Here is a 14,731-nt window from a genome sequence, read left to right on the forward strand (position 1 = left end):
TGTTCTACACATAATAATTGACATATTTATGATAAATATTCCAAACATTCTACAAATACTTTATAAATATCTGATAAATAATCTCTCAATCATGAACAACATAATCCAATTGATAAAGAACATCTATGCATGACATTGGAGGATCACTTGTGGAGCATCAAATTCAAATCCTTTAGCTCTAGCTTAGAGGAGCTAGTCAACAAAGATCATCATTCTAACATAATTGAATCCTAGCTTGACCACAAAATCAGTGATAGGCAAGTGTTGAAGAATTTGATGCTAGCCACATAATGCTTTCAAATTATAATGTTCTAATTCTCCTTTAACAAACAAATAATTCAACTATCTTGAGTTCCATATCGTCGGTAGCTCGTATTCTTGTTGAATTATACATAAAAAAAATTATCTTGACTTAGTTTGGCTTGCTCTGAAGAAATATGGTAATATTTAGAAGATTGTTTTTTAAGTTTTCCAAAGCTTTTGTGTTCATTGTAAAGCTCTTGGTCACAAAAAATCAAAATGTCTCATCTTATACTCCCATTTGAGGAAGGTTGTTGAGACTGAACCTATTCAATTTGATTCTGATCATGTGGCTAATGATTCTATTTTGATAGTGGGCTCTGATAACATGGTTTTGAATGAGTAGGATGTTCCAATTGATAATGTGATTTTAACCAATAACCCGCAGATTATCCCCTTTCCCCTTGACATTAACATCTTTGTTGCCAATGATTCTGATGCTATGGGTGTTGAGGACATTAATCCTTCTATGGCTGCTAACTTGGATATGATTGATTTCTATGCATTTGTATGTTGATAGTAATATCTTGAATGTAGTTGACCATACTCTAATGTTCATAGGTGTGGATTTTTTTGAGTTGTGTCACTGTTATTAGCTTACCCATTTAGCATATATCTTATAATGTTTTGAAAAGTATGAAAGGTGGTTTGCAACTCACGGTCATGACTGACGTTGTTGATCATTTTTATTGGGTTTATGAGTACTTCTCGAGTAACAAATGCCATGATGGTGAGATTGAAGATGGTTGTACTAATGTATTAAATATACATATTGATTCTTTTACCCTGCATTGAAAGTAGTGATAGAATTTTGATTATTTGCTAGACTTTTATGCTTATTATAAGTATTTCAAGTCAGAGAAGGGGTCAAGAGCAGTTAGAGTGAGATTGCCATAGATCTTCAATTTTTTTTTTAATTATCTATATGTATTCTTTTATTATTTTGTAGTCAGGAGTTTATGATAGAGTAATAATTATATTTATTTCCTAGCTATTATATATTAATTTTGGGAATATTGTGCAATATTTTGAGATATACAGTTGTTAGTTAATTTCATTGATATAAATTTATTAACGTGATGCTTTATAAAAGCTTTGGTTGACTAATTAAGAAGATAACCAATTCTTTTAAATTTGACTTAAGAAAAAAAAAAAATTGACTCTGGGACGTTACATATCTAATGTTGCTCTTTTAACTTGGTATCTCCTTTATTTGAATATATACTTTTGATTACGTTATTTTTTACTCTAATCATATTATTTTGGTTAGATCTATCATTGAAATAGTAATGCTCTTTTGACTTTAGTCATGCTTTTTGGCTATAATATCTTCAATTTTATGTTATTCTAGTAAATTTCTTATAGACTTGGCCATACCCTTTTGGTTAAGTTATGTCAGAACTTAGTCATGCATTTTTTACTAAATAATTCTGTCATTCAATCATACCCTCTTGTTGGGTTCTTTTTTAATTTGGATTTACACATATACTCAAATTATTCCTTTTTTATTGGATAGATTATCTATACTTAAACTAATTACCTTTGCACTCCAAACACTAAGAGAACTTTCTTAATGTTCAAATCCTTTTTTTGTTGTATTTTTATACTGCATTAGAATGCTTGAATTCGTTAACCTTAATAGTTGAAGGTTTCAACTAACTTTCCAAAATGTTGTTGCATTTACATATGGATGAGTTAAGTTAGCATAGATCAGTTATGCAGGTTCCACCCTTAGCTTTAGAACTTGCCTCTTGCTATTGTACATTGACTATCATTATTGGGTTAAGATTTACTTGATAATGAAAATCATGCCATCATAACCAAATCTCTTATGATTACCAAGGCACATAAATAAGCTAAGATCAATATCCCACCTTAATCAATTTTTTAAATTGAATCAACTATTTTCATCCATATGGGAGGCTAAACCTTTTAATTTCTATTTTTAAAAAAACTATGAATAAATATATATTTATTTTAAAACCTCTATCTACAATGTCAAAATATATCTTTGAAATTAATTTTAAAAATCCAATGCTAAGGTTGTAGACCATAGCGTAAATGAATACTTGAGATTAGTTCACATGATAGGCCATCACAATATATGAGTTGGCCTCAATCACATCAAGATTTTAAACTCATTTGGATGTTGTGATAGGTCATAATTATCCATTTAGATACAACAACTCCTTCATCATCATATATTATTACGTGCGATCATCGGATGGTGCGGAGACGAATCAGGATGTGTCACGTCACCTGGTACACAGTTGTACCTGATACCAGTGCACATCAAAATAGTGACGTGGCACGTTCAAATTCACCTCCGTACGGCATCCGGTGACCGCACATAATAATTTCACATTCACCATTGTTGATCTATGCTAGGTCGCTTTGATGCAAAAGCCTTATAATGTATGACTTATGGATTGTTGTGACAAGTTAGGATGCATATATTAAAAATCAAACTATAATTTTCTTAACTATTATAGAATACATTTTTCTTATGGGTATCAGACATATGAGCTTAATTAATAAAATGCCACATATACTTATTATGTTGTGATATGAATTAATTACTTAATTTAGCTATTTTTTATAGTTTGATTTTTAATATATAATTGTTAGTTAGATTTTTTTTTTTTAAATGATATTGTACATTCAAAGATTATCGACTAAAACTATTTCTCCATGCATGTATAATCTAATTGTTAGTTAGATTTTTTTTTAAACTAATTGTTAGTTAGATTTTTTTTTAAACTAATTGTTAGTTAGATTTTTTTTTAAACTAATTGTTAGTTAGATTTTTTTTTAAACTAATTGTTAGTTAGATTTTTTTTTAAACTAATTGTTAGTTAGATTTTTTTTTAAACTAATTGTTAGTTAGATTTTTTTTTAAGCTCAATGAAAAAGATTGCCGTGTGATCATTCTTACTACATTTCTCCATGCATGGAGTTCATTTGAGTTGCCGATAATCTTACTCCATCTTGCAACTCGGTTTATCAATTAAGTTTCTACTACCTCCCCTTATGAGCCAAACAAGACCTTCATTCAAATGCTTCAATTTTCATCATTTTCCTTAATGAGACAGATTCACTAAGAGGTTCATGATGTTCACCAACTTCCCATAAAACTTGCTTTGATATCATTGTAATAGAAATTTTGTGTAGAGGATAGAGGAAGATAGAGAGAGAGAAATGTTGTGTATCTAATGGAGAGAGAATGTACTCGAGTTGATGTTTGGAACCATTTGCTCTTGAATTTAAATTTCATAAAATGACATATCATAAGACTTATCTGATGAGGTATGCTAAGGAGGAAGCAGGTTATAGCAAAAAGATAAAACAGAGAACTGGTATAATCACTTGTAAAGTCTTAGAAGATTCAAAAACTATCGTCCTCCTCCTAGTCGGAGAGGATAAAGGCTACTGTCATGGGTGCCAAAACCCCATGCTGAAAATGGTTATAGCAACCAAAAAGGATAACCTGTACTATCACTACCTAAAAGAGCAACTAAAGTAGTGGAAGAAAATACTACATAACGGCATATTAAAATAATAAAATAAACTATAGTTAAGATCACTATGATGCACCGCATCATTCTCCCCCGCTGTCAATGGAGCCCGAGTCCGTCGAGGAAATGTTAGTGGGAGCTTGATCGGGAGGATGATAAGTGGAGAGATCCGCTATGTTGAATGTGGATGAAGTATTGAACTCTGCCGGTAAATCCACTACATACGCGTTTGCATTGATTTGTTTAAGGATCGGTATTGGCCCAATCTTTCGGCGACTTAATTTGGAATAGGTCCCGGGTGCAAACCGTTCCCGCCTAAGTCGGACCATCACTAGATCTCCAGGTTGAAAGCTCTTAGCACGCCGGTGTTTGTCTGCAGTCAATTTGTAGCGAGCATTTGATTCCATAATTCTTTGGCGAACATCTTGGAGCATGGTGGAGAATTGATCAGCAAGTGTGCTAGCTGCTCGACTTTTGCACTGAGGTAGCACAGCGATATCAACAGTGTGATTGGGTGGTTTAGTGTACACCACTTTGAAGGGGCATTGTCCGGTAGAACGATTCGGCATGCTGTTGTATGCAAACTCCGCTTGCCCCAACATTTCATCCCACACTTTAGGATGGTCTTGGACTAAACATCTAAGCATATTTCCAAGTGTGCGATTTACTACCTCGGTTTGACCGTCGGTTTGCGGATGGTATGCCAAACTGAGTTTGATTTCAGTGTGTAGTCGCTTCCATAATTCTCCCCAGAAATTGCTGATAAACTTCACATCTCGGTCCGACGTGAGGCTGCGTGGAATGCCATGAAGACGCACAATTTTGCCAAAAAATAGGCGGGCAATATTGAGAGCGTCGAAGGTCTTCTTGCATGCAATGAAATGGGCCATTTTTGAAAACCTGTCCACAACGACCATAATTGAATCATTTCCCCGACGAGTGCGAGGCAATCCCAGTACAAAATCCAAGCTCAAGTCCTCCCAAATGGTCTCCGGTACAGGTAATGGAAGGTAAAGTCCCTGATTTGTTCCGCCATTCTTAAAACTCTGGCACACTGAGCATCGTTCTACAAACCTCATCACATCTCGACGGAGGCGAGGCCAAAAGAATCTTGCTTGTAGCTGTGCTAACGTGTTGCTCCTGCCCACATGTGCCGCCAATCCGCAGCAATGCACTTCTTTGATCAATTGTGGTCTCCAAGACGAATCTGGAATGCAGAGCTGATTGTTCTTGAACAAATATCCATGCCTTATAGTGAAATCTGAAGCAGAATTGTTTGTTAAGCATTCCTTCCAGATAGTACCGAAGTCATCATCACCAGCATATAAATCCTTTAGACATTCAAGTCCGGTGACTTCGGTTTGGAGTTGCGTGAGGAGTGAGAGTTTAGTCTGAGGACAATTCCGGCTAAGAGCATCTGCAACAGTGTTATGAGACCCTGATTTATGCTTCAAAACAAAGGAGAATCTCTGTAGGTACAACAGCCAACGAGTATGCATCCGGTTGATATTTTTCTGACTGTTGATGTACTGTAATGCTTTATGATCACTACATAAAATAAAATCCTGATTTAATAAGTAGTGCTCCCATTGTTTTAACGCCCTTACAACAGCATAAAGCTCTTGTTCATAAACTGTCCAATTTTGACGTGCTTCACTTAATTTCTCGCTGAAGAATTCAATTGGTCGCCCTTCTTGGCTCAAAACGGCGCCGATGCCTATGGACGAGGCATCTGTGTCTACATGAAAGGGCTTCTCAAAGTTCGGAAGAGCTAAGACAGGAGCCGTAGTCAAAGCAGTTTTGATAGCTTCAAAACTGCGTTGCTGTTCATCTTCCCATTTAAACTGTTTGAGCTTTAAGCAGCTTGTGATGGGCGCCATAATGTTGCTAAATTCTCGGATGAAGCGGCGATAGAAGTTGGCAAGTCCGTGGAAGCTTCGTACATCAAAAAAAGACCTTGGTGTTCTCCAGTTCACAATGGCAGCTATCTTCTTTGGGTCAACATGGACACCTTGCGACGATAGTATAAATCCAAGGAAATATACTTTTGAAACAGCAAACTCACATTTTGAAGGATTTAAATAAAGCTGATTCTGTCTCAAGGCCTCCAAAATGAGAGAGAGATGAGTAAGGTGATCCTTCATCGATTCACTATAAATAAGGATATCGTCGAAATAAGCAACACAAAACTTGTTGAGGAATGGTTTGAGAATTTCTGTCATTAACCTCATGAATGTTGAAGGGGCATTGCACAAGCCAAAAGGCATTACTTTCCACTCATATAGACCGTGAAGAGTCTTGAAAGCAGTCTTCCACTCGTCGCCGGGACGTATCCTGATTTGGTGATAGCCGCTCCGAAGATCCAATTTTGAAAATATGGTGGCACTAGTCAGCTTTTCCAATAATTCATCAACTCTAGGAACCGGAAATCTAAATTTCATGGTAATCTTATTGATAGCACGGCTATCTACGCACATGCGCCAACTTCCATCTTTTTTTGGTACCAGTAATGCCGGCACAGCACAAGGGCTTATGCTCGGTTGAATGAATTTCTTCTGAAGCAATTCCTCCACTAACTATTGCAAAACTTGCTGCTCCTTTGGACATAGCCTGTAATGCGGTAAGTTCGGAAGTACTGCCCCGGCATGGAAATCAATTTGATATTGTAAGGCACGCAGAGGTGGAAGTGTCGGTGGCAAGGCTTCAGTTAACACATCCTGGAACTTCAACAATAACTCCTCAACTTCTAAGTTCTGCTCCTGTGGCATCCTCTCTGAAGATTGTTCTTGAACCAACAAGCCAAACATTAGTGAATGTTGACTCCAAGTGGATAAAAGATCATTACATGTAACTAAGTTCAAAGTTGTTTTGGCCTCCGACTCTATGGTTTGACAATTGGACGGCTGAGAGATCAACCTTAGCTTCTTCCCTTTCCAATCAAATGAATATGTGTTGGCCCTCCCGTCATAATTTGCGCCAACATCAAATTGCCATGGCCGGCCCAAAATTAGATGACACACATCCATGTCTAAGACATCACAGAGTACTTCACATGTGTAATTTTTGCCTATAGAAAACACAATTTTGCACATTTCGGACACCACAATGTCCATTCCCTTCTTTACCCAACTTATCTTGTATGGTTGTGGATGCTTTGTCGTTTTGAGATTCAGGGCCTGCACATCCGCACGAGAGACAATATTCTCACTGCTCCCACTATCTATCAGTAAATTACATACCTTGCCATTAACGGTGCACCTCGTGCGAAAGATAGCATGACGTTGCGAGCTGCTAGGCTTTCTTGGTGCCAGCAAAAGTTTCTCGAGAACACAGATCAATGGTTCTCCTATATCCCCCTCAACATCTTCCACGTCAGTCTGTACAAAGTCTTCTAAGGTTCCCTGCTGCTCCTCTTCAGCCTCGAGTAGCTGTAGTTGTTGGCGGTTTGGGCAGACATTAGATTTGTGCCCAACTTGAAAACAACGAAAGCACTTGATGGTTTGAGGTCGCGCGTAAGGATTTTCCCTAGCAGGTGCTGTAGTCTTGGGCTGAAATTTAGGTTCTGCATTCAACCGAACATGAATACTGGATGGATTATTTTCGGGCTGAGCTGGGGCCTTTATGGTGGTTGGTACCTCTTGACGATTGGACCCAAAGCTCGGCTCCATGTACTGCCGCCGGGACTGGTGACTACGTGATTGCCTTTCTAACTGTAGTTCGGCCTTAAGTGCGAAATTAACGGCTTCCGACAATGACCAAACCGAATTAAGTTCCAGCTTGTCACGAATGGCGTCCTTAAGACCGCCCACATAGCGAGCCACCAACTGATTGGTCGACTCATGGAGATCATTCCGGGCACACAATCTATAGAACTCTTCGGTATAATCGCTCACAGAGCGAGCACCTTGAGTGCAATGTTGGTACTTCAAGTAGAGCAATTGCTCATAATCAGTAGGGAGGAAGTGCTTCCTCAATAGTTGCTTCATCCTTCTCCAGCTACGTACGGCGCCTCGACCCTCTCTTCTACGAGACTGCACCAACTGAGACCACCATGCACTTGCACCGCCTCGGAGCCTACAGGCCACATACTTGACTTGTTTTTCTGGTTCTATTTCCATATATTCAAAAAAATTCTCCACGGCTCTCTCCCAATCGAGATAGTCCTCGATGTGCAAACGACCTTCAAAGAACGGTATGTCAAGCTTTGCCCGAAATTCGCTGCGAGGGCGCTCATAACCCAATGGTCTCCGAAACTGTAGTGCCTCATTATCCCCTTCCGACTCAGGGAAGTCATCTGGGATATAATTTCTTCCATCCTCTTTAGAGTCGGACAACTCCTGAAGGATCGGCATTCGCCTATGCTCGCGGAACCCACGACCCCTCTGCCTAATCGGTGGAGTAACGAACCTCATTGGCCTGGGAATGTTTTCGGTAACCGGTGCTCCCATCACGCGTTCCCGTCGTAACTCCGCCGCCAGGCGATTGAAGTTCGCCGTCATTTCATCCAACCGCTTCACAACTTCAGCGTGTGCTACCCAGAGCGCCTCGAGGCTGTGATCCTCGTTGTCCGTTACACGCTTGCTGCACTCTGCCATCACTCCAAGCCACTGGCTCTGATACCAACTTGATGAGGTATGCTAAGGAGGAAGCAGGTTATAGCAAAAAGATAAAACAGAGAACTGGAATAATCACTTGTAAAGTCTTAGAAGATTCAAAAACTATCGTCCTCCTCCCAGTTGGAGAGGATAAAGGCTACTGTCATGGGTGCCAAAACCCCATGCTGAAAATGGTTATAGCAACCAAAAAGGATAACCTGTACTATCACTACCTAAAAGAGCAACTAAAGTAGTGGAAGAAAATACTACATAACGACATATTAAAATAATAAAATAAACTATAGTTAAGATCACTATGATGCACCGCATCATTATCGATACAAGTACTCGACGAATTCTAGATCCAACTAGAATCGAGCTTATTCTAGATAATAAACTTCAGCAATAATCTTTATGTATAATTTTCTATGCCTAATAGATAGTACATGGAGGATTTTTTATTTTTTAAAATAGAATTTTCAATTACTTCATGCCATATAACTTATTCTAGAGATTTTCATAACAATGTAGACTTTTTTAAGTACTCCAAGACATTAATTAGCTAATTAATCTTTTATTTATATTTCTAACAGTTTATAGAAATAAATATTCAGGAAGAATGATTTATCAGATGAATGTGACTGCAATTGGAATCCTCACAAGGTATTTGCCAGAAACCCATGATAATTTCCCTTCTGAAACTTCACCAGCTGGCAAGGGAACGCTTTTAAAGCTTAGCGTGATGTTAAAACTCTTCGTCTCCCCAACTTTGTTGAAGCGAAGGACTTTTGGAGAAACCACAATATTGACACCTTTCGGGTCATCAAAATCCACAGTGTAGGTAGTGCCAGCATCTCCAACATTTGTCACTGTTCTACTCACAGTTTTTGGTGCAGAGCTAGCACCAAGAGACACTCCTATGGAAGGATAGTTTAGTTCCTCTGCTTTGATGCTACGAATGGTAGAGCAAGTTATCTTTCCCCGAACTATGGCATTAATTTTCTTATCATCAAACAAGCCCAAGCCACAAAGGTAACGGATGTAGTCATGGGGTTGGATATCATAAATGAGACCCGGATTATTAGCTGCCTCCGGGTCGATAAGACCTGATCCTGTAGCAAACACTTTGGCTTTCTTCCCATCAGCCTGATCTGTAATAGGTTTTCCTTCATTATCAGTAGTGCGAGCCGTTGTCATGATGGCCGACTTTATTGCTGCAGCTGACCACGTAGGATGGTTGCTCTTGAGAAGAGCAACAAGACCAGCTACATGTGGAGTGGCCATAGAGGCGCCGAATTGAAAACTGAACTTTTCATGTGTGCTTGTGTGGTTTATGACAATATCAAATGGCCATGCTGCAAGGATGTTGACGCCTGGCGCAATTACATTAGGCTTTATGATGCCCCCGTTGCGAAGACTAGGGCCTCGACCCGAAAATGAGCCAACAGTTGGTGAGGGCCGGACACCAAATTGTGTACCTTTAAAGATAATTGATGCGGTCGGATTAGGTGTAGAGGTTGCATACTTTACAAGTTGTTGTCCTGCATATTGGGTAATAAACGTGGCTGGGAGCACATGAGGTTGTGCAATTGTTAAATTTCCAAGGAAACCCAAGACAACCAAACCCTCCCCTCCATGTTTTAGGACAAGGGCACCTGCCGCAGTGTTGTCTATTACTGAGTTATTGAATAATATCTTTCCTTTCACGTTGGGTAAGCCTTTCACTAGTGGTAGTTGTGGTGAGTTATAATTGCTGGGCTGATAGGCTGATTCGCCATCGAACTCTCGCCCATCGCCAAGCTTTACAGTGGCTGTTATTCTTCTATCAGTGGAGGCTGCACCAACGGTTATGATCCAGGGGGCATCATTATCAATTCTACTAACCCGTGGGTCATTTGGCCCCGCCGCGCAGGTGACAATATCCTTTGTGATTGCTGCAAACGAGCCTATTACAATCCTGTTCGCATCAAAGTTTGGTGATTTGTCGCCTTGGGAAATGGACATCACGTCAACATGGTTGCGAATGGCCTCATCTATGGATTTAAGCAAGGCGCTACTTGTGGTTGCCTTGTAGATGGCGAGGTGGGCCTTTGGTGCAATACCAGCGGCCGTGCCATGAGCTTGACCAAGAACATTTGCATTATCGACAAAGTTACCGGCTGCAATACTTGCACAGTGGGAGCCGTGACCATGATTGTCTATTGGATCGATTGAGCTCCCACCTCCGAAGCCCTGTGCCCCGATGAGTTTGTTGTTACAGATTGGAGGGCCCCAATAGCAAGTGCCACTCCACTTTGGTGGAGGCGGCGGCATGGCATGGCCGCCGAAGGAAGGGTGGGTGGGCTTCACCCCGCTATCAATGACAGCAATGATTTGACCTTGGCCATACCCGGAATCATACCACATGCCCTGCGCCCTATCGAGGCCGAGGAATTTTGGGGTGTATGTCGTGCGGTGCTGGAGGGTGGCATCTTGGTGAGCCAGGAGAAACCCATCCATTGATTCAATGGACTTCAGCTCTTCTTGGGTAAGCCAAGCGGCGAATCCTGTGATCACTTGGCGATAAGCATAGACCAGGCGTGGCTCGCCGGAGAAGAGGGTGTCATTAGGCAAGAAAGACTGGTACCAACTTTTTCTATGTTTGAAGAGCTGGAACTTTTTTACACTTGGCTTTTGAACATGAACGATATGGACCTTATGATGCTGAATGTCAATGGTGTCAGTAATGGGCAACGGAAGCTGTCCGTGAACTAGGAGAAAAGAAGCAATGCTAAAGAAGAATAAGAGTGGAATATTAAAGCTTGCGGTAGAGAAGGAGACTTCCATAGAGGGCAAAGAAAACAATATTATGTATATGGAATGCGAAGAAAGCTTGAATGATCTTAGAACTATATAGGAGTTTCTTTACAGGGAATGATAAGCTAGCATACTAGAAAAAAAATAATTATTTTTCACATTGAGGAGATCGTGCATCAAATCTATCAAATGCTACACGATGTCATTTTACATTGTGAAAGCATCTCTACATACAATGGCATTCTAGGTTGGATTTTTTTTTTTTTTTTGCTTTTGCAATTAGTATCAAAGAAAAATTAATAATTTTGCATATAGAAATGCAACAGGGAATTACGTACTTAGCAGAGGTAGGAAGGTTCCACCTTGCATACAAGATGGTACGTTAAATGCTTATCAAAGAGATCGATTGAGAGAGAGAGGTATCCTGTGCAAAAACTGTTTTTGAGGAGATGATCAAGGCAAGTGTTCTAAGGATCAATCAGTGTTTCTTAAAGCAAATTTAAAAGTTTTTAAATACATCAATATTTTTTTATGTATTTTATATTGCATGCCTACTATTCTGTTAATAATGAATTTTAAATAATATTCTTTTGAAATATGTTAAGTCGCTATTGGAAAATCACGTTTTATCGGCGGATTTTTTTGGTGGATTTCCGGTTTTCTCCCATAAAACGGGCTTTGCAAAAATTTTCCAGCAATAAAATTCTGCAGAAAACTCCACAGGAAAATCATTCACAGAAAATCCGCCGAAAATTCTATTGGTAATGGACGATTTTCCAGTAGTGAATTGATTTTCATTTTTGATTATGTGCAATATCTGTATGGACAGAGCAGCTCTAGCAAGTCATTCGCAATCTACAGTTTGGAGAATAAAATTGAACTCATTCTAAGAGCAAGTGTATAATTGTTTCAAATAATGGAACCTTGTCGGACCAATATTTCTTTTTCTCTTTCTATTAATCAATAAATTCATATTATCTTCTGTTTTAAATGAGAAATTTGAATTTCAACCCTGTGATTACAGTTTCAGCCCAAATTATTTAAATTTTGATGCTCTTATACCAGCAGGAGTATAAAGTAAAATTGTTTAAACATAATCGATTTTATGGGTTCTATAGTGACTAATTTTGCAAGTTTGTAGCCTTTGTTTTAAATGAAAGTTTTTTAAATAAGGCCTGAAATTTATTTTTAGAACTTTTATTCTTTAGCTGATGTGTTCCTATGGAGAGAAAAGATATTTTCTAAGTTCTTGAATCATGTGCTTGATATCTTGATATAAGTAAAACATATAGGGATGCTTCAAACCTGTTTAACTTGTTAAAGAGCTCACATATATAGACTATATATACTTTCATCGGGCATCAATCTCGAGTCATATTTAAGTTGTAAATTTTTAAAAATTAAATTTGGGACAATCCAAACTCTAATTTCAGTAAACTTGTCCAAATTGAACGTATCGAAGAGACGAACCCAATGACACCAAAATCGATCCAATCCGAGGCCAAATGGGTCTAAATTAAGAGTCCAAAGCATATTTGGAGGGCTCAAAGTATTGATTGGATTAGGGCTGCAAATGAATTAAACCGAGCCGAGTATGTGAGTGTTCATGTTTGAGTTCATTTTTTATTAGCTTGGTCAAGTTCGGTTGTGTTTGATTTGAGCTTTATTGTTTGTGTTTATGTACTTTGGTATGTTTAAATTAATGGTGTTTATGTTTGGTTCATGTTCAGTTCTTTTAATGTTTATCAAGCTTTAAACAAACAAGCATTAACAAGCTTTGTTCATGTACATATTTAATTAATTTGTTTAAACTATCAAACAAGCATGTTCATGAACAAATCTAACCAGTATTCTTGAGCTATAAAATGAGCAAGATCGAACGATGTAATATAATAAATTAGCAATTGTAAGGAAATTAAAACTATAATGTATATTATAATATTTAATTACTTTTAAAATTTATTAAATAAAAATAACTATATCATTATGTTATTTTAAATTAAAATATTAATATTATGTATATTTATCAATTTTATAATTAAATATTAATCGAGTTTTTATTGAGCTTATTCACGAGTTCTGAATCAAACACGAATCGAGCTTAATGTCTAGCATGCTCACAAGTTTTAAATGATGTTGTTCATGAACATAAATGAATTGAACACATCAGTGTTCAAGCTTGTTTATTGAACACATCAGTATTTATTTGTTTAGTTAGTTAAACGATCACAAACAAGCTTTAATCGAACCGAGCAACGAGTAGCTCATCAAACACTTGGTTCGTTTGCAGCCCTAGATTGGATGATAAAATGATATCCATATATGGCATGCTTATAGTTGAATCGAGCGGCTCAACGAGACAAATCCAACAAGCTCAAGATCGCAAAATTCTAACATCATTAAGGCACTTAAACACTTGAAAAACATATTTTGTCGGCTATAGCTAGGAGAGTGTGGCATCATTATTTTAACTTGGTTGGTAATATTACTTTCAGTTTTAATTGTGATTTAGCTGGGATGATTAAAACGTGGTTGATTGCTAGGAAAGGGCATATTCAGAACTTATTGCCTATTGTTATTATTTGGTTCCCGTGGAAAGGGAGAAATGATTCTAAGCACAATGAGATAAAAATGTATGCTAATTAAATCATTTCTAATGTTCGTGATAAAATTTTGCAGTTAAGGTCGGTTAATCTTATTTCTAGTAAACATTTTCTCAATTGTACTCGGCTGGGTTCTCATTTTGGCATTATGAATGATTATTCTTCTGGGAGCAATACTGTTGGTATGGTAAGGTGGGTTAAACCGAAGCATCCGGCTGTTAAATTGAATATTGTTGGGTCTATTAGTGCTAATAATGTGGGTTTGGGTGGCATTGTTAGAGATCATAATGGCAAACCTTTGGGTATTTTTTCTGGTCCTCTGCTGCCTTGTTCTGTTTTGTCGGCTCAGCTCATGGCTTTACACCAGGGGCTACAGATTTGTATGAAGCATGGTTACCAGGTTATCAACATTGAGGTGGATTCTAAACTTCTCATTCATATTATGTCTGCAAATTTTGTGGGCTGTTTGCAGGATTTTTACACTATTAGGAAAAGTAATATTTGTCTTGCTAATTTAAACTTTACTATGTCTCATGTAAATCGTGAGGGTAACACCTGTGTCGATTGGCTGACAAAGTTTGGTACCCATAGTGGGGTGTTTCAGGAGCATAATTTGAACAATTTGCCTGCTCCTCTTATTGGCATGATATGTATGGATAAGTGTGGTATCTCTTATATCCACCACACTTAATTTTTTGGGGTTGTTCTGGCTTTCTTTTGGCTGTTGTTTGGCTGGATGGGGGCTCTTGTTGATTACCTGTTGGCTGGTGGTTGTTTTATTAATCTGATGCTTAGTATTTTGCTGGGTTGGTGCTGGGTTTTATGTGCCTGGTTGGGTTTATTGTTTTCCTCCATGCTAGTTATCGTGGAGGTAGGTGGTGCTGGAATGATAACTGTTACTTTCCTGGGACTCTTTTCGGCT

At 38.2% G+C, this 14,731-nt stretch overlaps 1 protein-coding gene across 1 annotated transcript; it reads right to left on the reverse strand.

The window, feature by feature from the left end:
- Nucleotides 1–9,037: 9,037 nt before the first annotated feature.
- On the reverse strand, nucleotides 9,038–11,236 carry LOC110091841 (subtilisin-like protease SBT1.7). The gene has a single exon (XM_020816092.2). The coding sequence runs from the start codon at nucleotides 11,234–11,236 to the stop codon at nucleotides 9,038–9,040; it is 2,199 nt and encodes a 732-aa protein (XP_020671751.2).
- Nucleotides 11,237–14,731: the final 3,495 nt, after the last annotated feature.

This window comes from Dendrobium catenatum, unplaced genomic scaffold (genome assembly GCF_001605985.2).
Source record: "Dendrobium catenatum unplaced genomic scaffold, ASM160598v2 fragScaff_scaffold_1394, whole genome shotgun sequence".
Lineage (NCBI taxonomy): Eukaryota > Viridiplantae > Streptophyta > Magnoliopsida > Asparagales > Orchidaceae > Dendrobium > Dendrobium catenatum.